The sequence below is a fragment of the Astatotilapia calliptera genome, chromosome 23 (genome assembly GCF_964374335.1).
Source record: "Astatotilapia calliptera chromosome 23, fAstCal68.1, whole genome shotgun sequence".
NCBI classification, from domain to species: Eukaryota; Metazoa; Chordata; class Actinopteri; order Cichliformes; family Cichlidae; genus Astatotilapia; species Astatotilapia calliptera.
Window position 1 is genome coordinate 8884213 of NC_137443.1, and position 25374 is coordinate 8909586.

The 25374-nt window shown below is 39.7% G+C and overlaps 1 protein-coding gene across 2 annotated transcripts; it reads left to right on the forward strand.

Annotated features, from left to right (window-relative positions):
• The first annotated feature begins 425 nt into the window (after positions 1 to 425).
• Positions 426 to 15222, forward strand: usp46 (ubiquitin specific peptidase 46). Of its 2 annotated transcripts, XR_003271239.2 has the most exons (10): positions 426 to 839; positions 5495 to 5575; positions 5958 to 6171; positions 8331 to 8569; positions 9047 to 9123; positions 9225 to 9308; positions 9390 to 9587; positions 12665 to 12743; positions 12834 to 13041; positions 13139 to 15222. XR_003271239.2 is itself a non-coding variant. In XM_026159230.2 (9 exons), the coding sequence occupies exons 1-9, from the start codon at positions 804 to 806 to the stop codon at positions 12933 to 12935; spliced, it is 1110 nt and encodes a 369-aa protein (XP_026015015.1). In that variant the 5' UTR covers positions 427 to 803; the 3' UTR covers positions 12936 to 15222. The 2 variants fall into 2 exon arrangements, 1 of the variants encoding a protein (XP_026015015.1); XM_026159230.2 differs by having other exon boundaries at positions 427 to 839; positions 12834 to 15222.
• Positions 15223 to 25374: the final 10152 nt, after the last annotated feature.

The window sequence follows — 25374 nt, forward strand, 5'->3', positions numbered from 1 at the left end:
ATTTATAATTTTAATAAATGGCAAATTAAAAAAGGCATGAACATTTTTTGTATCGAAAAAATATCGAACCGTGACACCAAAGTATCGAACCGAACCGTGAATTTTGTGTATCGTTGCACCCCTAGTATTGACAGCAGCAAAAGGTGTCATATAGCAAAAAAAAGCTGCTGGTTTTAGACCTGAAAACATATTTTTTTGCCTCACACCACTTCTCTATGGGGGAATTACTTGTATGTGTTATAAAGCCTAATATATGTTTTTATGTCACCAGAAGGCTTTTTGCATAAACCCTTCAGTCCTTTTAAATTTCATAAATCACAAAACGAACTACAAATCCCTGCTCAAAATCATCGCAGATGATTGGTTGCGGCTCACTTAAACGCCACTGTGCATGTCTGCATATGGCTCTTCAATCACGTCAATCAATTCGGTTAAATCCGGACCAATCAGGTCCGGGGGTTTCCCTTGGTGGGCGGGACTGTAGTGCTTCCTCACACAGCAGGCTCGTTTCCTAGACGTTGCTAACAACCTGCTGCCTGCAACTTTCGCCTGTCTCCTCGTGCACTGTCGTTTTCCAGCTGAGGGGTGTTCGATATGTGCGCGAGGATGCAGCCGTGTCCACACTGAGAGTCCCCCTCAGCTCCGTGCCGGCTGCATGGTGCTCCGTGTCTCTCTGCCTGCTTTCTGACGCTTGAGGTTGCAGTCTGGCCTCCAGCCGCGACTGCGAATTAACTTCATTGCTCAGCGTCGCCTTGCTATGTTTATTTTATAAAGATGGCGGTGAAGGGGACACTGTAAACTAAATGACTGTCAGAAACATCGCCTCCATTTGTAATATGGTGAGTAACTCGCTGCTTTTCCGTGTTGATATCGATCCGCTTGCAGGCACTGTGCTGAACCTGTGTGTGTGTGTGATGAGTCGCCTCCCACCTGCACCCAGAGAATGTGCACACTGCAGGGGTTTTTTTAAAACGAGTATACACAGTAGTTTAAATCGTGGCCCCATACTTTAGTTAGTTGTCGCTCAGACAGGGCCCCTTTTGTGCACCTTTGCACGCTGAAGCTTGCCAGTGTTCTGACAAACCATCCTCCTTTGGCAAAACGTCCTACCATAAGTAGTTTATGCACATTTCTGCTGTCACAGAGTAATTCCACCACAAATTTAACTAGGTATGATGGTTTGCCACTTAACTTTGCCCATCACAGTATGCTGTAGCTTATATTCATATAGCCAGGACGGTTTGCCACTTCATTTTACCCGTTAAAGTATGTTTGTAGGTCACATTCACAAAGGTAGCATGGTTTGGCACTTCATTTTACCCATCAGAGTATGTTTCTAGATCTTATTAACAAAGGTAGGACGATTTGCCACTTAATTTTAGCTGTTAAAATATGCTTGTAGGTCACATTCACAAAGGTAGGACGGTTCGCCACTTAAATTTGTGTTGTGCCCATACGCAGAAACAATGGGTAGGATGGTTTGTCAGGTAGGATGGATTCCCAGAACACGTGGAGCGTTTGCATTGTGTGTTGCATCCTGGCGAGACAACACAATGTACAGTTTGTATAGTTGTCACCGGTGATTGACAAGAGGGATGGGGGAGCGTGCTGCCTTTGACAGCTTGGTGTGATTGCATAATGTGGTGCTGCAGCAAAGGACCGGTTACATCCTGGTAGCATAGAGCAGGAATCTGCACTAATCTGTGCTCCTGGTGTGTTCAGGGGCAGTGAAGAGTGGGTAAGAACAGACTTAAACGGCTCTGCCTAATGCCAGTGGCCTTTGCTTTATTTAGACTAGATGCTAATGTGAAAAGCCTGCAGTGTCAGTCAGAGCTGCTAGAGTTCTTAGATTGCACAGACTGATATATTAATCCATATCTCATCAGGATGTGTGGTGTTTTTCTTTTGTTTCTATATATATTTTCTATCTATCTATCTATCTATCTATCTATCTATCTATCTATCTATCTATCTATCTATCTATCTATCTATCTATCTATCTATCCATATCCATATCCATATCTATAGTTCAGTATTATTTATAGAGCACCAAATTACAATAACAGACACCTCAAGGCACTTTATATTGTAAGGCAAAGACAGTATGAGCACTTGGTGACAATGGGAAGGAAAAACTCCCCTTTAACAGGAAAAAAAAACCCTCTAGCAGGAGCAGGCTCATGGAAGGGCAGCCATCTGCCACAACTTGTTGAGGGGTGTGGGGAGGAAGACAAGACAAAAGACACATTGTGAAAGAGAGAGCTGAGATTAATAATAAGACATGGGTAAATGAACAGTGCTGTATAAATACACTGAGTGAAAAGAGGTGAGTGAAGAAGAAACACTCATGGGAAGCCTCCAGCAGCCTCTGTATATTTCAGTGAAACCAAATGCGGTTTTTAAATGTAATGTTGCTAAAATAAAAAAAATAAATCTATCTGATCGAGAAATCACTCATCTTTGGAAAAGAGAGTTTACAGAGAAATGTCTCTTTCCAAAATAAAAGCTATACTATACGCTTCTTCTGGGCTATATTCTCAGCAGCATATTAAACATACCAGGTCCCCATACGGAGAATCATATGCTAACGGCTGTCTAAATGACTCGGGTAAAGTTTGTAGCATGCGTGCTTGTTGTTTTTGTCTGCTTCCACTTGTCTTTGCACTGACCCACACATACAGTTCTTACACACACACTGGACTTTCTGGACTTTGGTTTTGCACGACACTGGTCACTATATTCTTCATTTCCGGTTAATACTTGTACAGCTGCTGTTATTGTGTATATATTTATTTAGATTTAGATTTCTTCATACATTCTTATATAGTTCTATATTGTGTATTGTGTATTTTGTTGTACAGTTATTTTATTTTCAACTTTAATTTATATATTTATCTTTATCTTATTCTTCCCAGTTAAATTTACCCTTCATTCTAATTTGTGTTGTACAGTTATTTCATTTTTAACCTTAATTTATATTCTATTCCTTCCTAGTTAAATTTACCCTTTTTAATTTTTCATATTTATTTCCTATCTTATTCATAGCCTTTTCCTTTTTTGTTTTCTTTAGGTCACGAGCAGTTGTCCAAGCATTTCACTACATATCGTACTGTGTATGACTGTGTACGTGACAAATAAAATTTGAATTTGAAAAATTTGAATTTAGGATGATGTCGGCGTAGATAAGATAAGATAACCTTTATTAGTCCCACACGTGGGAAATTTGTTTTGTCACAGCAGGAAGTGGACAGTGCAAAAGTTATGAGGCAAAAATTAGAATACAATAAGAATAAATACAGTACACAACTGTACAGAATAGAATAAAATAAAATACTATATACAGTAGAATAAAATAAAATAAATATACAATAAGATAAAAATAGAATACAAATACTATATACAACTGAGTAAAAATACAACGATGACAGAAAGGATTATTGCACTTAGTATTATTGCATATGTATGGATGTGTGTGCTTGATCAGTTAAAGTCTTTATTATGGAGTCTGACAGCAGTGGGGAGGAAAGACCTGCGAAATCTCTCCGTCCCACACCGTGGGTGCCGCAGTCTCCCACTGAAGGAGCTGCTCAGTGCTGTCACAGTCTGCTGCATGGGGTGGGAGATGTTGTCCATCAGGTGATGTGCAGTGATATTCGTTGTGTTCCCACTAGTGCTGTCAGCGTTAATCTCGTTAAAATGACATTAACGCCATAACGCAGCAAATCTCCGTTAACGAGTTACCGCGGATCGCCCCGTGCGTGGGGCTGGACGGCGTCAACACGTTAACAAGCTAACTGCGCTAACGCACTAGTTCCCACCAATTGAGCATTGCGTGGCACATCCGACATACTGTTTTAATTTTGTCCATGACGCGCTTACCATCAGGGTCATGCTTCACATGAAAACCAAGATAGTTCCAAACGCCAGATCTGAATGAAGGTGGGGGAGGTTCAATTTCGAGCTTAGCTTCTGTCTTGCTAGCTTACTCTGCGCTTAGTGGATCTGCACTCAACAGTGCAGCCTAGGCGGAGTAGTCGAACACAGATTCACTGAGCGCTCAACACAGACAGCATCGTCAGAAGAAAAGTTGATAAAATAAATAAAAAATTTTGTATTGTTCGATACATATGCATACCGAACGGTTCAATACCGATACGAGTATTGTTGCATCCCTAATATATAACTACACTAGTGAAAGCCTCCCAACAAATGTTTCACCAAACATAAAGCAGGAACAAGCAGTTCACAGGGAAGCCATCATCATGTGAATTTAAAAAAAATAATAATAATAATAATTTTTTTTTATCCTGATCGAAATATCAGATCGGCGCATCCCCCAGTCAGTAGGTCCCTAACCCTATTTATTAAATAATCTTAACTAAGTAATCTAATCGAGATGTTACAAGTTAAGGACGCACTGATGGATATGGGCCGATAAAATGCTGCAGTGTATTGCACCAGTCATTATATTATCATTATTATTATTATTAGTATCCATGGATTTTTCTTAACACCGACTAACCTAAATTGCACGTTTTTGGACTGTGGAAGGAAGCCGAAGTACCTGGAGAAAACTCGTGCAGGAGTAAGGAGAACATGTAGACTGCACACATGCAGGGCAACAGGTTCAAATTAGGAACCTTCTTGCTGTGAAGCAACAGTGCACCTTCAGTGTTAGATGAATAATTGTTATTTCAAGCTTCTGCCTTAATCAAAAAAATATGTAGAAAGGAGCATAATATGTCTCCTTTAAGAATTTATTCCTTTCTAAATTAACAATACCACTGCCCGCTTCCTGTTATCAGGAGGAGCTCAAATTTCAAAGTGTGGTTTCAGATGTCAGTAAAGGTTGGATGTGATATTTCATGTGTGGATTCTCCTTGGTAATTCGTCTCTCCTGGGACCTGCATGTCTCCCAAAACATTGGAGACTGGAAGTGGTAAGCCGGACAGACGGGTATCCATTGTTTGCTTTGACAGATGAGAAATGACAGTCATTAGAAGTCAAAGCCTTCCCCAACCTAAATTGTCTGCTGTGTTCACTCAACAAAGCTGTGATTCATTTGAAAAAGCTTTGAGCTCTGACAAGAGATAAGTGCTCTGTCTCAGCAATTGGGTGCAGCAAGAGTCCCGACTTTTGATACGGGTCTACCTGTTTAGACTATATCCGTTTTCTACATTGACATGACTTGTTGTTCTGACGAAAGGAAGCAAGATGTGCAGAAGTGTGTGCTTTCTGCAGAAAATTGAGATCTTTACATATTCCAGAAATAATAATTTTATTAATTACAGAAAAAGTCAGTTTTGTTTTGCCTCATAGCTGCAGATGTATAGCTGCTCCTGGCCCTTGACTATGCATCATTTCCATATTCATTTGCCTGTATATTCACACACCGGACTAAGCAAATAAGTCTGTCACTGAAATCTACTGAAATGATTCAAATGGAATATGAGATGATTACGATGACAGAGCGTCTCGTGTTTTGTCCTCTCAGGGCACCAATGCCTCTGCTCTGGAGAAAGACATCGGCCCGGAGCAATTCCCAATCAACGAACACTACTTCGGATTGGTCAATGTGAGTATCACTAAATCCTCGCTTGCATTAACAAAAGCCATTGCCAAACAACAGTGGTGTCATTTTTCAAAACAAAATGCCACGGGACCGCAGTGAGTCATGTCCTCGGCTGGTCAGCGGGTATTCGAGGTAACAATGTTGTTTGTGAGACTCTTGGCCAAACGGGGATGTTCTGTTTCCTTAATGAGACATTTATGTAAACACACAAGTTTCTCAACGCTCTAGACACTGTGTCTGCCAAATGGATAACAACAATAGAACACACTGGCGTTTTTCCACGAGCTATTAACAGATAATCTAAAAGAAATATTCGAGTCCTTGTTTTAAATCGCTTCCTCATCACGGTTTTGTGTCGATGTCTCCCTGTGGTTTTCTCCCTCAGTTTGGAAACACGTGTTACTGTAACTCAGTGCTCCAGGCTCTGTACTTCTGCCGGCCTTTCCGGGAGAATGTGCTGGCGTACAAAGCCCAGCAGAAAAAGAAGGAGAACCTGCTCACGTGCCTGGCTGACCTCTTCCACTCCATTGCCACGCAGAAGAAAAAAGTTGGCGTCATACCGCCCAAGAAATTCATCTCCCGCCTACGGAAGGAGAACGGTGAGCATACATCATAATGAAAGTTTTACAGTCGGCCTTTGTTATATCATGTGCTGGAATTGTATGAACACAGAAAAAGAATAAGAACTGTGAGGTCTACGCCATCTACAGTGGCAGGAAGTTACACGAACCTTATATTTTGGATAATGGACCTTGTGGTAAAAAATATAAACATATGTTTGGTTTTTTTGTGTGTTTGTTTTTGGTTTTTTCCCGATTGCCAAGAATTGCATAAACACTTTATTCTTCTATATGTATGTCCAGATGTACTCTTGATTAAGTAGTGGACAGTCCTCAAGATCTACTTTTCAAAGTCCGCCAACCCTTCCTGTCTGAACAAGGACTACCGTCAGCCCAGTTGGAGTTTGTTCCTGGGATGAAAACCTCACTGGAGAGGCAGCTCAGCATATTTTTTAGTTATTGTTCACAAAGTACTTGGCTAATTTGCAGAGAAGCACCTTATAAATATTTGCTAATTAATTTGTCACTTCCCCAAAGCAACAAGTACCCCCATATTCTGATAATACAGGGTTTAAGGGCACTTGGATCTCATCTCAGTTAATCGTTTATGAACCTTGTGTCATACAGGCTGCTTAGACTTATTTTGCAATTTTGGTTGTAAAAGTTACAAAGTACTTCTGATCTTTCAGGAACCGTTCAAATTTTCTCTTTAGCTCAAAATAGTTGAGGAGTTACAGTAATATGAAAAGCACATGGTAATCTCTGTGCCGAGCTGATTTTTCTTCCTGTGTTCAGACAGCAGTGCTTTGTGAATGCTTTGTGCTGCCATGAAACGCCAAATATCCCCTTAAAGGTCACTTTTTCTTCTTCCTGAAACCGTTTGAATTGTGTCTCTAGCACAAATGGTAACTGAGTTACTGTCATTTATAGAGTGCTTGTAAAATGGGCCTGCCACTGGTGCTGTTTAAAAATAAATAAATAAATAAAAAGGGGTTAATCCCATTGAGGTGTCCCAGTTTTAGTGTTCTGGTGTTATGTGCTGGATTACTGGAAGAAGAGTCTCGCATTAATAATTTCTCAGAAGAGTAATTTTTCTTGTCAAAATTTATATGCTCAAAACATTAAGACAGTGTGTTGAAGAATGACTTAAGTGTCCGTCATGTGGATCCTTTCACACACACGTGTCCATAAATGGAGAGCTGAGTGCTGTGGTTTAGTTTAGTGTGCTTTTGAGCTACATTACAGTCTGAATATTTGAAGTGAAAGGCAGGTGCGTGTTGGTGGTAAGGTCATTCAGAGTAGAGCTGACAGAAAGGCTGACTGTTCACTGCTGTCCATATTGAGGAAGCTCTTTATGTGCATGAACAATGCAATCTCTGTTGAGACCCAGCTTTGGTCAGCTGGCTCATCTCTGGACGCTTTTTTTTTTTTTTTTTCTTCCCCCTCGGCAGCCGCCACCATTCCCTTCTCATTTCCCCCTTTATATACAGATCTGTTAAAACAAAGAATGTGTATGGATGTTTTTATTATAAATAAACCCTGCTGATTTTACTTACAACATGTCAAGGCAGACATTTTCAAAGTGCAGCATCGCAGTGAGAGTAATGCAGGTGTAACAAATCACTGTAATGACAGCTGTTTTCTGCTTGTGCCAATGAACCAGCAGTTATTACTGTTATTAAACACACCTGTAGTTTTCAGAACTACAACAGCTGTTACTTCCCCTGATGTAACATAGAAAGAACCAGTCGATACTGGTCTACCACTTCTTTATCTATACTGGTGCACAGTTTTTACTGTATTCTATAGAAAAAAAGTATATTTTGAGGGGTTAGGAGCAACGTGCTCCAGAAACGTATTTTTTAAAATAAGGTTTAATTTGCTAAAAAGCTAGCTTTAGAGATGGCTTAGGGCAAATTTTGTTAATATATACAGATCTAGGCTAGCTGCTTCTCCCAAGCGCCTGCTTTATGGTAACAGTTACAACCTTATTGGTCCTTTTTTTAGGGGGCTCATTGAATAGCTGTGGTCCAGTCCTTTATCTGTAGCACTGATCTATTAAGCTTTCAGATGTTTAAATTGATGCATAGGTTTAAATAACAGCCTCCTGTAGGCCCATTGTGGTAGAAATATTATGTATTTCTATTTATTTCTGCAGGAAGTTGAAGTTGTATGCATTTATCTCTGTCTCCTTCCAGATCTGTTTGACAACTACATGCAACAAGATGCACACGAATTCCTCAACTACCTGCTGAACACCGTGGCTGATATTCTGCAAGAGGAGAAAAAGCAGGAAAAGCAGAACGGGCGCCTCAAGAACAATGGCACCGCCGTCACCACCGAGGCTGAGACGGAGAACAAGACGGAGCCCACGTGGGTTCACGATATCTTTCAAGGCACACTGACCAATGAGACGCGCTGCCTCAACTGTGAAACAGTATGTATGCTCCTGGATTTTCTACACCGTGAGTTTATTAGAGAGGTAGTTTGTGCTATCTGGTAATGGATTTGCTGGTGCACGAACAAGAGATCTCACCTGAATAAGTCTGAAAAGGGGATTAGCTCTTTGCAAAGGTGCTGAGAGACATGGGAAGAAAAAAAAAAAGAGAATCAGTGAGAGCTTCTGAGGAGCTCTGACCACCCGGTTTACGTCAGGGCCGTCTGAGGTTTTGTCCTCACCTTTTTTGAGGGCAAGGAGTGAAACAGGTTCCCCAGAACAACCCCTGCAAAACACCAAGGCGATGCAGGGTGCAGAGACAAAAGCCATTCAGTCAAATAAGCATTTCAAAGACTGGCTGAGTGTGTGTAGGTGTGAGTGGGTGGCTGTTCTGTCACAGAACAGCAGGCTTAGTCTCACTGACTCTGTCAGTGTAACAACAGATGAGTTACATCGGTGTCTCTCGCTGTCTGACAGGTGAGCAGCAAAGATGAGGATTTTCTGGATCTTTCTGTGGATGTAGAGCAGAACACATCAATAACACACTGTCTCAGGTAGTATTGATTTATTATACATTCAGACGGAGCTGACATATTCCCTTTGGTGTGAGTGAGACTCAGTAATTGAGCCTCCTGTGGTCTGCTTGTTCCTCCAGGGACTTTAGTAACACAGAGACTTTGTGCAGTGAATACAAATACTACTGTGAGACATGCTGCAGCAAGCAGGAAGCACAGAAACGGTCAGTAAAGCACTCCGTTTGACCACCAGTGTTATGTTCCTGCAGAAAGGCTCCTTCCTAAGCATGTATTCTTCACTGCAGGATGCGTGTGAAGAAACTTCCTATGATCCTGGCACTACACCTCAAGAGGTTTAAGTACATGGAGCAGCTGCACCGCTACACCAAGCTGTCCTATCGGGTGGTTTTCCCATTAGAACTCCGTCTCTTTAACACGTCTGGGGATGCAGTCAACCTGGATCGCATGTATGATCTAGTAGCTGTGGTGGTGCACTGTGGAAGGTATAGTATACTGATTATTATACATATAGCAAAAGTACGTGTGATGGATCTTGTCACACCTGGTAAAAGTAGATATGTAAGGCTGTTATTGTGTCATGTTTTGGAATTTAAAAAAATAACACTGTTCATTTTTTTAAGCCTCTACCAACTCACTGATCAGACTTTACATTTTTTCAGCTGACCCATAAAGGCAGTGGAACGAGAACCCCGCACTATGAAACAAATTCAACATTGCCAGGATATTTTTCCTTATCTGGCTTCACCTGCCCCAACGTTAGCAATCAGGCTAAGCAGTTACTCAAAGAGCTTCGTAAGTCAACCTAGGCTTTCCCAATCTGCGTCATCAGAGAAAGACAGAGACTTTAGAAACTGCTGAAAAACTTTAGACCCTGCTGACATCCTCGCTCAGACGTTTGAGGGATCTTCCAGGAATCATGATGTTATTTTCTGGTGAATCAATTGGTCAGTAGGAGGTGATTTCATGCCTGTTGATCGCTTATTGCCAGCGTAACCTTCTACAGAGCTGGGTACATCTGCAACACAAATGACCACAGAGATGTACCTCAGTAAAAAGTGAACCATCTTTCTGAAAATCAGGGGTTAAACCTGCAGTTACCTCGCTAAGTCCCACATCCTGTGTTATAGTTCAGGCTTCAGGTCTCTGGGTAAATCCACACTAATAGGTTTTTATTTTAAAAAGCATACTTTGCATTTTAAAATTAAAATACTTCTAAGATAAAGTATTTATTTATAAAAAAAAAAAAGAAGTCTGCTGACGATATAATTGACACTAGACAAAATACTTTACAACTCCACAAATTTATTAGTGCAAAAAAACCATCAATGTATTTTAACTTAAACAAGCAGCTGTTTTTTATGTGCATTAAAGTTATATACAATTTAACAGTGAAAATGCAAATTCCTTGCTGACAGTTTAACCAAAAGGCATTTCCAGTGGAAATTGGCCGACAGATCCTCAGGATAACCATGTGTAATATCCATAAATCTTAAAAAGAGGTTATACACACACAATACGGTAATATTATGTTGAAGCACAGTACGTATCACTCCGTGAGGCTCCTGCCTACGATAGCCGTAATGCTCCGACAATCCATCAAGCTGTGCGGGTTCGTAGCTTAGCAAAGTCACACTAAAACATTTGACAGATTTTCGAGCGCCGTGTACATAAAATCGTTTCGAGGTCAGTAAACACAACCAGAATTCAAACATAAGGCACACGGGATTATAAGGGGCACTGCCGATTTTCAGAAAAATCAAAGGATTGATTTAAGGTGTGTGGTATTTTCCAAAAAACGCGGTAATAACGACGGCCCGCTAGCATGCTCTACCAAAAATAGTGCTTTGTTGTGACGAAAGCTAAACCAGTTCCACACCACTGAAGTTGCAGCATTTTTACAAACCAGTTCTGGTTCATCCGTTTCATTCAACGACCCGCTTTCACCCTTCTCATTCTCCACCATGCTTTTTCTGCCATATGCGTATGAAAACAAAGGCACTGCGCATGCGTGTTTTACCCATATTCTATCGCGATATTTCATTTTCTTATTGTTGCCCAACATTATATCGGTATTACCGTGAACGGTATGATATGGCCCAGCCATAATTTTCAACCAGCACAAGTTGAAAAGTGAAATATGAAGTAAAAACTAAAACTGAGTCAGTCCCATAGGCTCCCATTCCAAATCCTCAGTTTCACAACATACCATAATTTTATTTATATAGCACTTTAAAAACAACATATGGCCAACCAAAGTGCTGTACACGAGAAATAAAAACAATAAAAAAAAAAGCAAAATAAGAATAATAAATAAAATAACAAAGCATTAGCAGTGTCAGTTATCCACTGAGTCCAAAGCCAGCAAATAAAAACGAGTTTTTAACCTGGATTTAAAGACCACCACTGAAGTAGATTGCCTAATGTGAAGAGGAGGATCATTCCAAAGCTTCAGGACCACAATAGAGAAAGCTCGGCTAGTTTAGGGACCAAGAGCAACAGCTGCTCAGCTGATCGGAGTGAACAGCAGATGTAAACATGTTTACAGCCTTGTACAGAAACAGTTTTGCACCCTGCAACGAATTTCCTCTTCAGCAGCTGTTAAGGACCTTGCATAATTTAATAATTTAAAATCTGTCAAGTCTTCTTGTTTGCAATATTGTGGGTGTAGCTGCTTTAATTGGCAGGTGGTTGTCCACAAAGGCAGCTGTAAATGGGAACTCTCTGCTGGGCTTCACCACCAGATTGTGGCGCACAAAGTTCAGATTGTCTGGTAACTGAACCACTTCTTTTTCCAGAAAACTAAGTGATGGTCAAAATGTTAACACTGAGGCAATAAAATCTGACTTCCTTACATCACAGTGCCTATGTCCATCTTTTATAATCTTTGCGTCACCAGCTCTCTCCTTCCTCTTTGTAGAAGTGCACACTTTGTCGAGTGCATTTAAAATTTGTTGCGTCTGTAAAGACTGAATTTGTTCCTGTTACTCCGATCAAACTGGACAGTGTAACACTTTAAAACTTGGCGTGAATGTGTCCTAAAAGATTAGCATGCCTTTTATTCTGTCTTCCTTCTCTCACCCCAACCAGTGGCAGCAGATGGCCCCGCCCCTCCCTGAGCCTGGTACTGCTGGAGGTTTCTTCCTGTTAAAAGGGAGTTTTTCCTTCCCACTGTCGCCAAAGTGCTTGCTCATAGGGGGCCATACGATTGTTGGGTTTTTCTCTGCGTGTGTTATTGTAGGGTCTACCTTACAATATAGAGCGCCTTGAGGCGACTGTTGTTGTGATTTTGCACTATATAAATAGAAATGAATTGAAAAGTGGTGGTTGCACCTGGCCAAGAGCAGTCACTTCCTTCATATTATTACAAGATCTTCACAGATTTAAGGTATTAGCTCTCAAACCACATAAAGTTGCTGCTCAGAATTTCCCAAGTCCCAAATCACTATTAAATGGCAGTGAGTGCACGTGTGGCCAGTTGTGGTTAATTTTGTGCAAACGACAGGAGGAAGTACGCGTGGGCAGAGTTAACGATTTCAATGTTTGTCTTTTGTCTCCTCAGCGGCCCAAATCGAGGTCATTACATCACTATAGTGAAGAGTCATGGCTTCTGGCTGCTGTTTGATGATGACATTGTGGAGGTGCGTGACTGTTAGTGTTGGCCTATTTGTTCCTTGACTCCTCTGTTTGTTTGCACTGCCATTTAATCTCATCTTACCTCTGTTGTGCAGAAAATTGATGCCCAGGCCATTGAGGAGTTTTACGGTCTTACCTCAGATATCTCGAAGAACTCTGAGTCGGGATACATCCTCTTCTACCAATCCAGGGAGTGACGCTGGAGAAGGATAGGAAGGACTTTGTTTTGTTTTTTAAACTTCAGCCTAACAGACTCTTCATCTCCATCCCATCCTGCTCCTCCTCAAGTCAGACCTCTCTGAAGTATGTGCCAATCCTCTGCCCCAGTCTCACCCTCTGGGTTTTACCTCGTCTATTTCTTTTCTCTGTCACTCTCTTTATTTTGATTCTTGTCTTTTAGCCACCTGCATTTGGACTGCACTTTAATATGAAAAGCAAAAATGCTCAACAGCATGATCGGGGAGGAAAAGGTATTGCATCAAGCAGCCACTTGGTGTTCTCAACCAGGAAGGATTTGGTGCACATATAGACAGTTTCAGAAATTGTACTTTATCATTTTTATAAGATCTACATTATGTATAAGATCTACTTCCATGATGTGCCACCCAATCATACTTCCTTCCATTAGGGCTATTCCCCTTCCTTAACTGAGCTTCGGTGTATTTATGTCTTTAGTGGGTGCATGAGAAATGTATGAAGATGGAGACAAACACTGTATAATACGCATTGAGAGATTTCACGCATTTCTAATTTCTCAAGCAATATCTGAACACTAATTGGAGAGAACTCGCAAGCTTTAAACTACCTAAATATAAAGCTGTCAGCTGTTGACGGTAGTAGATTTTATTTTGTCCTGTTAGTCTGACCAGAAGCAATCAGTACTTAAACACTACACGCATAACACTACACATTGGGGAAAAAAAATTCCTGCTGTTTTCACTTAAATCCACTGAATCTTTATACGTTATTCACATGGAACGCCCCAATTTATTGAACTCTGTATATTTATTACTTTTATATGAAATGCTGGTAACAAAGTAGTAATGTAATTAAGTGAAAGGCTCTTTTGAGAGCTTATACTGTATGTTTAAGCTCTGGCTGTTAAGGATAAAGTGCATGAAACGCACAAGTTGATAGGACAGGTTAAAAAAAAAAAAAAAGAAGCTAGGTTTAATTTTGTATTTTACATGTGGAATAAGAGATTAACTTGACGCAAGAGAGACACGACCCATTACTGCCTAATCTTTCGACTGAAAAAGCTAAAACGGTGCAATATGAGGTGAAAGTATCCAGTGTGACGTTTCCTGGTGAGATTAAAATACAGTACATTTAATTGTGAGTAGTAGATGTGCTGTTTGGTTTGGTTTTTCCCCCTCTGTTATGTGTCCCTTTGCAACCTTGGACTGCATTGTCCTTTCTTTTCCATTTCTATGGTGAATTATGGCTTAGGCATTTTCCTTTTAATCTGTCTCTGACTTTGATGATGTGTGCGTGTCTGATGTAGCACACTGCAATCCTGAAAATCTCTTCAAATTTAATGGTGATTGATACGATATCCCCAGTACTGTAAATGATCTCTCTGGCGCTTTTTTCTCGAGCGCAACATCAAACACTTTGTTTTCATGTGAACAACATTCCTGTTTGCTCCACATCCGAGGGAATCACCATTGCAAATACATCTCGTTATAAATAAGACGTAGGAATAGGATTTATGTTAGGTTAGTGTCTGTGTTTGTACATGAGAGGCGTGTTGAATGCGCTCGTTTCTGCTGTCTCATCCACGTAGTCTGTTTTCTGGGTGAAGTCATGACGAACACGTGCCAAAACTGGAGTCTGACCTTGCAACAGTCTTTAACAGAACATTATTTTCTTTGTAAAGATGCAGCTGTACATATATATTATGTAGAGAAACACTTCTGGGAATAGCTAAATATTTTTTTAAAGTTGAGATCTGATAATGTAGAGACGCTCATGGCAAAGATTTTAGCTTAGCGTTAACCGTTAATAAAGAAATACTGTGCTGTTTTACAATCATGATTACATAATCAGAGTACTGAGCAGAAGCCACCATCTGCTGCTTTATGATAACGACTGGGTTAAACTGAGCCAGGGCAGAAAACGGTGGCTGGAATAGCAGACTTTTCAGACCCGGATGTGATGAGAGAGACTCTTTCACGTGCTGATCTTCCATTAACACTTATGCACTCGCCCTTACTGAGATTTTCAGTCATTGCACTTGGTCTCATGTATCTTACTGTGATGGTGTTCTACCAAGAAGAGCTGAGGTGCAGAGAGTCCTGCACCGTGTGGGACCTGACTGAACTTGTGTGAGGGAAGGAGATGACTCTCCGTTTGGCAGTTAACTGAAAGTGCACTTTATTAGACGATGATGAGCTTCAATGCTTTAACATGATGAACCACAGTCTAACACACTCACTTTGAGTTAGTTTCTTCTGTTCAATAAAAATTGCTATCAACAATGTTTATGAATTGTTTGGTTTTATTCTTCTGTTGCATCACTATACGTGTCAGCTGACCAGTCCTTATCAGTTTTTATTCCATTCTTAAGTTTACTTGGATTTCCTGAGTATGTTTGCTTATTTAGGTTTTGTTTTTATTTTAGAAAATGCTTAAATTGTATGATTTGTCAGAGGTAGAAATAAGGCATTCATAAAGGCTATAACAAGAAGCACCCAGAGAGCACACACTTCCTGTAAGATGGCTCGCTCTTTGGTCAGTATTTACTTTAAAGGTAATAGTATTTAATTTTGTATTTATTTATGTCCTCTTAGTTCTTTTTAAAATGTACTTTAATAAGTTTGTAGTGCAGTAAAATCTTTACTTTCATTACACTATAACAGTATGTAGGGTTGGGTAATGGATGATTAATATCAATTCTTACATAACTTGACATACATAACTTGAGCCTATTATATAACACACTACAATATATTTCTAAATAGGCAACTCATCAACTTGAAAGAGAGGCATATGAAATGTAAAACTGAGATTAGCGGTCCAGTGTGACATGATATTTAGGATTCCCACATACAGATATATTTCTTCCATGTTGACAAGACAACGGCACTAGAATTTCAAGCAGAGTTTTAAAGATCAGATATTTTATAAAATTTTGAACTAAAAAAAAGTTTGACCTTATCTGACCTTGAAGAAGAGGTCAGAGGTCCTGCGTAATACTGTATTTAGAATCCCCATATATCACTCCCTGTAGGCCTATATGTTCTTAACATAAATACAAGCAGTAAGTAAGTAAACAAGTTTTAATTTTTTTCTAAATATCATTAGCATTTTCACATTCGGCTCAATTAATCAACCCTTAAGGAGAGGTCAAATGTAAAATCAAATCTTTACATGGTAATTTCTATATGTTGACAACACACACCACACTTGTAAGGATCATAGTTTGATAAAATCTTTGTCAAGCTATGACAAAAATCTACAATCTTTGACCAATAAATCATCACATTGAACTTGAAGACCTTGTTGGATGTAAGGCCATTTTTAACGGACTGTTAACATGACCCCACTCTACGCTTCTACAAAGTTTTATCAGAATTGATTCAAAACATTTCGGGCTATCGTGTTTACACACAGAATGACACTTACGCACGCTAACGATATCAAAAACCTTAACCCCGTTTGCCGCGATAACAAAATAAACACTCTGAGTCACATCTCAGTAAACATCCCACTCATTTCCCATGCACCAATCCCACTTCAGGTAGGTTGTTTCAGGAAAAAAAGATGTCTGGAATTAACATAAATAAAATATTACAGTATTGTATTACAAGTGTCACAAGATATCACAAGAGTTCAGGTCATTTGAACTGGATAAATATAACACCAGAGCAATAGTATTGTTGCAAAGATGGGCAAATAAAAACAGTCAGCAAGATCATACTTCTGTACACACTTGTAAATCTATGACTACCTCAGAACAAAGGTATAGTGTCATGGATTCGGCTCAGCTGAATCTGACTAAAATGTTCTGGAGAGGCTTCAGACTGGCAGCATATGCATAACAGCTCCAAACATCTTGAACCTGAATGGCTATTGCATGGAAGACATGGTTCAATATTTCAGCAAGCAAATGTTCGAGAGTGGTGGACAAACATGCAAAACAAATACGGTTATTTCTACAGAAGGAGAGGAAAATAAATCTCCTCTGGTGTCATAATACTAAATGCACTCAAAGAGCTTTTTACTTGCCCCATTCACCCATTCATACAAGCACTTTTTTCAAGCACTTATTCCCTTTAGGCTACTTAGACATACCTATTATCGTGGCTTAAGAGTTGGCAGTTTGTTTTGTAATTGGAAGGTTGCTGGTTCGAGCCCCGGCTCAGACAGTCTTGGTCGTTGTGTCCTTGGGCAAGACACTTCACCTACTGCCTACTGCTGATGGCCAGAGGGGCCGATGGCGCGGTATGGCAATTACCATCTAGCAAAATATTAGGATCATCTTTAAATTTGTTACTACGTGATAATTTAATATGAGACCACAGAACTGATAACAGTTTGTATGAACGATGAGATAAGCCCGGAGATCAATGGGCCTGTATACCACATATTTATCAGAAGAAAAAACTAATTGGGTAGATCACTCATCACCTCTACAGTAGCCGGCTCTGTCCACATCATATCTTAGTCTGAACGAAACTTCCTGTTTGTTTTGGTTTTCTTTGAAAATTAGACAGTGCGCTTGTCTAACCAGCTATCAGCTCAGTGTCCTCTCAGTCACCCTGAAATCTCAGCTAATCCCTCGGGAGGCAAAGTACAGCTGCTGTCAGCAGTCTGGCACAGTCTTCTCTCTGTTTATATTTTCACTTGTTTCCTTCTGCCTCCCTACCTGCTTTCAGTGAGTCTGCATCCAACGAGGAAACACAGGAGACAGCTGCAGCATTTACCTGTGTTTAACTTGTTCAGCCTAATGTGTCACAGTTGCCTAACTTTTATATAAAATGTTTGACATTTGTATTTTATTAGATATGACACACTGATATTAATAAGCTAACTGTGTATTCACCTCTGTTGAATTGGTGTGGACTTGAGGTTCTCAGACATTTAATGCGACAGATAAACAGAGAGACGGGTATTCCTTCAAAGCTCAGGGTTCAGACTGGTTTAAATGCTCAGTTTTGCTCAATTTTTCAATAATCTTATGCATACAGCTCTGGTTGTAAGCATGACACCTCCACCCACCTGCTGTTCAAGTCTTCAGTTTGTTAAGGTTGACCAATCGATACAAGTTTGCTTAAGCTGAATGGAACTAAAAGACAAACTACGCTATATTGTCAAAAGTATTCACTCACTCATCCAAACGAATCACTTTTATGGCCACAGGTATATAAAATAAAGCACCTAGGCATGCAGACGGCTTCTACAAACATTTTTCAAAGAATGGGTTGTTTTCAGGATGCACCAAGTCCAGTCATTAAATCACGCTTCTCCGTGTGGCGAGTCTGGGTTTGGTGGTTGCCAGGAGAACGGTACTTGTCTGACTGCATTGTGCTAAGTATAAAGTTTTGTGGACGGAAGATTAAGGTGTGGGGTTGTTTTTCAGGAGTTTAACTCAGCCCCTCGGTTCCTGTGAAAGGAATTCTTATGATTTAGCATACCAAGACATTTTGGACAATTTCATCCTCCCAACTTTGTGGGAACCGTTTTTGGGATGTCTCTTTCCTTTTGGTTTTGGTGGCCTGACATCATATTAAAACCTATGGATTAAGAATAGGTTGCTACCAAAGTTCATACATGTGTGAAGGCAGACGAGACGAGAAAATACTTTTGGCAATATAGTGTCAGTTTTGCATCAAAGTATAAGATAAATACGGATTATTTTCACCATGAATCATGCAAAGCTGCTATAGTAGAGTCTAAGAACAATAGCAGGGAGCAGAAAATTAGCGGGATAAGTCTCCTTAACGGCTTTTTGAAATTGTGTATTTCATAACCGTTGGTGTACAGTTCCAGATGTAGTCGTCTCACAATCCTGACTACATGATACTAATTGTCTTAATCTGTGTCCACTTGCCACATTCTATTGCTATTGTTAATTAGTTTAATTGGCTTACCTCATACCTCTGCTTGTCATTTCCCACTGGCACATACCCATTAAATTCCAAGTGTTTGTTTTACATTTAGGATCACCTGAAATAACTTCTGCCTGTACAAGAATTTATCCAGCCGTGCACATTTCCCCCAATGGGATTAATAAACTTTCTTATTTTCCAGAGATTATCTTGCCACGGTATGACATGTAGGCGCTTACTGATTATTTTGTGGTGACTTGATGCAGAGCAGCAAATTCATTTGCAGCGTAATACTACAACACATACAAAAATAATAAAGGCATAATAAAGGGCTTTTCTACAAATGCAGCCTATTTGTTACATAATATATTAGATGGTGTTTATGAATCCTTGAGGACAAAAAGCTCTTTCTTTTTTAAACTGGTCTCAAGGCTGTTTGACATTTATTTTGATTTAGTGCATAATTTGAGCTAAAAAATTTTAAAAATGTTTTAATTAAAAACTAAAATTGATGCTTTCTTTTGTGCTGGTTGTTCACATTCTTCTGTGCTAGATGGTCACTCACAACAACTCTCATAGAGTCTCATATTAAGCCCTTTAAGAGTTTGGTTATTTCATTTTTCTCATCAAACAAAAATCAGATTTAATCAGTAACAGCTAAAAACTGTTAATATAGCAAATGAACAATCTGAACGACAGAAACTTGAGAGAATTTTGAAGCACTATACATTACACCAGTCCAGAGGTTGCTATGAAAATCTCCATAAAATACTGATAATTTCAGTAACCTACTATTTGAAAGTCTAAATATGAAAGTTGATAACAGCCAGGAAACAATGAGCCGGTGACACTGAACCTTTTCTAAAACTACAAAATTTTGTTCAGTAGAAATGAAGTTCAACAAATCGTACATCAGTTTTAGTCATATGCGTGGTAGGTGGCCTTTTCAGAATGTGCTGGCAACCTTCAAAAATGGCATCAGTTGTGTTTTTATAACAAACGCAGCCTGGACGCAGAAAGCATTAGTGAGAAAGAGAGTAAATGACTTTAAAATGAGGTGTAAAGCAAATTAGCACACTGACTCAGAAAGTGGAAACTTTTCATATTTGTGTCAAAGTAACTGCATGACTTTTCCGCGAGAAACTAATGGGGGTATGAAACTGAGGAGCCATGCAAACACCTCTCTGCAGCTTCTTTCCTGAGACAAAGCAGTGAAAAGTGCTGCTCAATCTGTGCAAGACAAATGAGAATTCCTGCTCGCACCACAGCAAACACATCCACACCATTCCTCCTGTAATGCTGAAACAGTCCACATTGCACTAAAGCGGTGGCAAAAGCCATAAAAGAACACGCTGCTGCCTTGGTAGTGATGCCTTCTGTTTTTAAGACTGTCTAATAGTCGTTATTTGCTGAGAAACTATCTACTGGCCAAAAAAGGCATTAAGAAATTAATGGTAGTTCCTGCCACCCACCGTGCCTTCAACAAACCAGCCTTTCCAGACTTTCTGGGACTACCGTGTTGACCCTCTCTTCCTGTCTGGAGGCTGATGTGTTGCTCAACAGCTCTGCTCCAGCAGCTAAAAGCTAGAAGCTAAGTAAATAGTGAAAGTTAAACTGCAATGCTTTTGGAGAGATTGCAGTCCTGCTATTATTACCTCCAGGGTCTTCTCACAGGTGGTGATCAAAATCCTCCTCTGCTTCAGTACTGTTTACTTTGTTGTCACAGCTCTCAGCAAATGTGTTAAACAAATCTGACAGGTGACAGAAATCAGCAACAGGAGGAGAACTGCAGAAAATCACATTTTCAGCCTTCTCACTCTTTACACAGAAAGTCACTGCATGCTCTGTGATAAACAGCACAATTAGCACTTAAAGTGAGTGTCTTTGAGCCAGCATCACATCTATCCATCTATATTCTTTAAATTAATCATAGGATTAATGTTAAGGAATTGATTTCTCCATTTTAAAGAAAGTCACATAGATATGTCCTGTTCAATCCTGGTTTCATTTCTTCTCGGTTTTGTCTGCGGAAGCATAAAACCTTTAAAACCATGAAATCTTTTGAAAAGAAGCAATTTCGATGGTAAAAAGCGTAGATTATTTTTAAAAATAGAGACATGGTAAGAAATTGTTATTTTCAGGGCTTAAAAGCCGTCTCAGAGAGTAATACTCAGTCCACTTTTATGTACAGAGCTTTTACCTTCAGAACTGCTTTAATACTTCGTGGCAAAGACTGAACAAGGTCCTGAAAACATTCCTGTTTCACCACATCCCGAAGCTGATCTTCTGGATTGAGATCTGGAGACTGCTGAGGACACGTGAGTACAGTGAACTGATTGTAGAAAACCAGTTTGAGATGATTTGAGGTTTGTGACACACGACTCGTTATCCCACTCAGTCAGGCATTGAACACTGTGGTCATAAAGGTACGGACGTGATCAGCAACCATATTCAGCCAGGCTGTGCCATTTAAACAATGGTTTATCCATTCATAACAGATTTTGACCATTCTATCCAAATAATGCAGAATCTTTCCAATCTTCTGTTCTCCAGTTTTGGTGTGAACTTTAGCCTCACCTTCCTATGACACTCCAAGTGATATGCTACTGTAGCCCTGCATCAAGGTTTAACGTGTTCTTTAAAGCTCTCCTGCTTGTAACAAACAGTTATTTTAGTTACTCTTACCTTCCTATAGGCTCGAAGCCGTCTGGCAATATCTCCTCTGGCCATCAACAAGACAAAACATTTTCACCCACTCACTACCACTTACTGGTCAATTTCTCTTTTTCAGGACATTCTCTGTAAATCGTAGAAATGTTTTTGTGGAAAAATCAACAGATCAACAGTTTGAAATGCTCAGAACACCAACAATCATGCCACATTCACTTAAACTCACTTAAATGCCCTTTCTTTTCCATTCTGATGCTCAGTTTCAGCAGGTTTCAGCACTTCAGCAGGTTGTCTTGACCCTGCCTAAATGTGCTGAATTGTTGTGACTGGCTGATTACATACTTTGTTAGGGAACAACTGAGCAGATCTACCTACATGTAGTGAGGCTATTTTAAAAAATACTCCTTAAACAGACTGAAGATTGATGTTGTTCTCTTCTTATTAACCTGCTCTCATCCAAGGAATTTTTGTTTGAAACAGAGCAAAAATATCCAGAACAGAGGGAGAGAAAACTTTTAAAAAGCATCCACTTTAACAAAACTAAATAAATAGATACAGTATTTATTTTTTCACGCTGAAACCCACTCAAGCTGATCATTGTTTCTTGCAGCCTTTGTTCTGTGTTGTATGTGCGTCATCATTTCTCCTTTGCGGAGCTTCAAAGGACACAGGTGAATCACAAATTATTTAATTATGCATAATTATATAATATGCGCATAGGAAGAGCCCACTGCATATCAGACTAACAGATAAATTACATGAACTACTCATACAAGAGAAATGATAAATGATTTAGAATAATTTTGTTTGTGGGCAGCCTGTGTCCATAATCCTCATTATATAATAGGAGTCACATGTAGATAGTACAAAGATATATATGTAATTTGTAGAGGGAAATAATCCCTTCCTGTTCCAAAAAAGATTATGTTCCCTCTGATAAGCAAAAAATAATCACGCATACACATTTTGTATAGCTATATTTCATTTTAAAAACATAAAGATGTATATAAATACGTGAAGTTTGATGTATTAGTCCTCTACCTAGAACCTGAAGCTGAATTCTGTACAGTTCTCAATTGAACAACAACTAAAAACAAGTATGTATGTGTATGCATATATAAAGTTATAAAGTTCTCTTGCAGTCTGAGCCTATAACAGGATAAGTAAGGGATAGTTCAGAGTCAGTGATCTGGCCTATAAAATAAAGTTTGAATTTTGAAAGTACAGTAAGTGTCTGTCTCACTGGGAGCTGTTCCAGCCTGACAGCTAAAGATTCTGTCTTCCCTGTAACTTTTAGAAAAGGTTTTAACCACAGGTAAACCTGCAGTCTGAGAGCTAAGTGCTCTATTGGGACAATGTGATACCATCAGGTCTTTAAGATATGATGGGGCCTGGTTATTCAGCGTTTTCTTTTATCTGAGAAGAAGAATTTCAAATTCAAGTCAGGCTTGAAAAAGCTAATATGAGAGCGATAAGATTTCTCCTTCTTGGAGAGCAGTGTTTTGAATCAGCTGAAGGATTTCAGGGAGATTTCAGAACAGTCTAGATGTAACTAGTTTTCAGCATCACTCTGGAAAGGCAGGAAGTTTTTAATTATAGCAGAATTGATCAGATCAAAGAAGACAGCCCTTGATATCTGTTTAATGTGCACACTGAAGGGCATATGCTGGTCAAAAATGACCCCAAGGTTCCTCACAGTGTTGCTAGAGGCCAAGGTAATCCCACCCCGAGTATTTCATTGGACTACAAGTCTCTGAGATCTTTAAGGTCCAATAGAAGTAACAGTTCTTTCTTTGAATTTTGAAATAAAAGAAAGAATATTGTTCAGTAGGGAACCACCTGATGGCAGAATCAGTTTAGCCATTAGATGGGATGCATCAGCAAGGATGTTATGTGACATCCAGTTTAGGACTACACAAAGGCTGTCAATAGGAAAACTCATAGATGATCTAATGGGATAGTATAAGCACCCAAAGTGACCCTGTTCCTAACAAACCTGTAGAACTTGTGGCATCAGTGACCATCAGTGTTATCGTACAGCCTGCCTGTGGACTTTCCTGTTATGAAACCACTGGCTTTTATATGAGGCAAAACAAAAACAAGGGGTGACTGAGGGTGTTTGTCTTTTCCTGTAATTTGATGTAAGATTTAGAGGAGAAGATGCGGCGAAACCCCGCATGAGGTCTCCGACGTGATACCTCTCACAGATTCTACGAAAAGATCCCGGCCACTTCTGGGAAACACTTCACCTCCTACAGAGAGCTGAACAAAAGGATGCACACACCCACATGGACACACACAAATGACAGTGTCTTGATTATCAGCACATTTTGAGAGACCTTCAACGTCTTCCCAGAAATGGAAGAAATGAGCTTGTCAGTGTAACGGAAGCAAGCGGTAACAGCTTTCTTTTCACTGTCTGTAAACAAAAAGGATACAATTTGCAATTTTATAAAGGATCAGCAGTTATTACACAAGCTTTTTATTACTGTGTTTCCCAGAAGACGCGATAAAACATTGCTTTGAAAGTTGCTTTTCGACAGGTTTCTTTTTTGAGATTCGTGGTCTTTTGTTCAGCATTTTACATCACATCATGTGTTCAGCCCTCCTGTTCACACTAAATTTAACTTTCAAACTTTTAGTTTTACACTTACATGTTTTTATTGTATCTTAATCTTCATTCATCCAAACCTTCTTCCTGTGTATACACCTTTTTTTGTAATGAATATCACAACTTCCCTTAAATACCAGAAAATAACAGTGCACACCCTGATTTACACTTAACTGGAAAGCAACCATGCAGCGCAATCTTAAGTCCTTAGTCACGGCTGTTTTAGGTAGCAACTATATCAAAAAAATGACTAAAATAACCTCATTGGTGGAGTACTCTAATAATAGTAGATTGATGAAAATTCCCAAAACAGGCCTCAGCAACTTCCAGTTTTCTGTCCACGTTCCCTTATATACCTCACAGAAGACATTAAAGACTAAAAATCTACATTTAAATTGATCAGTATAGCTGAAGGAGTCGCCCAGCACTAACTGAACTGATGTGCAACAATAATGAAAAAAAGAGCTTTCCGCTCTTCACAACAGTTTATGCGTAACTTTGGGATTTCTTAGAGTCTTGATTCATTTGTACACAAACTTTTAATGGGAGCCAGAGCTGCCCTCATCAGCACACACTCACTTTATCATTCATCCATAAACTCTTGCCTCTGTTGTCCCGTGACCTAGTTTTCAACTTACTTTCAATTCTGTTTTATTTATACAGGACCAGTTCACCGCAAGAGCCACCTCCAAGTGCTTTAAACTGTAAGTTTAAGGACTTATAATCTTATAAAGAGAACCACAGTATTACCAAGCACAATGTGGGGATGGAGAGGAAGAATTCACAGGAGAAAATGACACTACCAAACTTGAAATCACAGTGGTTGTGGGCTGCATCTACATGATATGCTGTTGCGTTTCCAGGAAGGTGCAAGTCAGATTGCAGTGTACCTACAGTGTAGATCAGAAACATGAATCCACTTTTAGTGAGGTCATCCATCTGCTGTGCTGCGAATAACAAAAAAACCCCCAGAAAACTGCTTAAAGAGACGATAAACAGGACATGGCTGAAACTAACAGAGAGAATAAACAAGGGGGAGAGAAGAAGAGGTGAACAGAGGAGAAATCTTCAGCGCATCACCGAAGGCCTGCAGGCAGTGGGAGCAGTTATGGAACGGTTTGAGATCAGATCATTTCTAACCACCACATCACTAAATGATGTGGTGATGTAAGAGCATTACCGGCAGTCTGATCAGATCCAAGCTGCCTCCTTATCTGCGCAACCTTAAAAACTAAGTTGACACAGTTGCATAAGTGTTGCAAGTTTTAACTATAGAAATCAGAGTCACACGTATTCATCAGA

Bases quoted from the DNA above. Each gene is read 5' to 3' on its own strand.
- usp46 (XM_026159230.2), top strand. From the start codon at position 804: ATGACTGTCAGAAACATCGCCTCCATTTGTAATATG. The intron at 9,309-9,389 runs GTCAGTAAAGCA...TCTTCACTGCAG, and splicing joins AAGCAGGAAGCACAGAAACG to GATGCGTGTGAAGAAACTTC. The intron at 12,744-12,833 runs GTGCGTGACTGT...TCTGTTGTGCAG, and splicing joins TTGATGATGACATTGTGGAG to AAAATTGATGCCCAGGCCAT.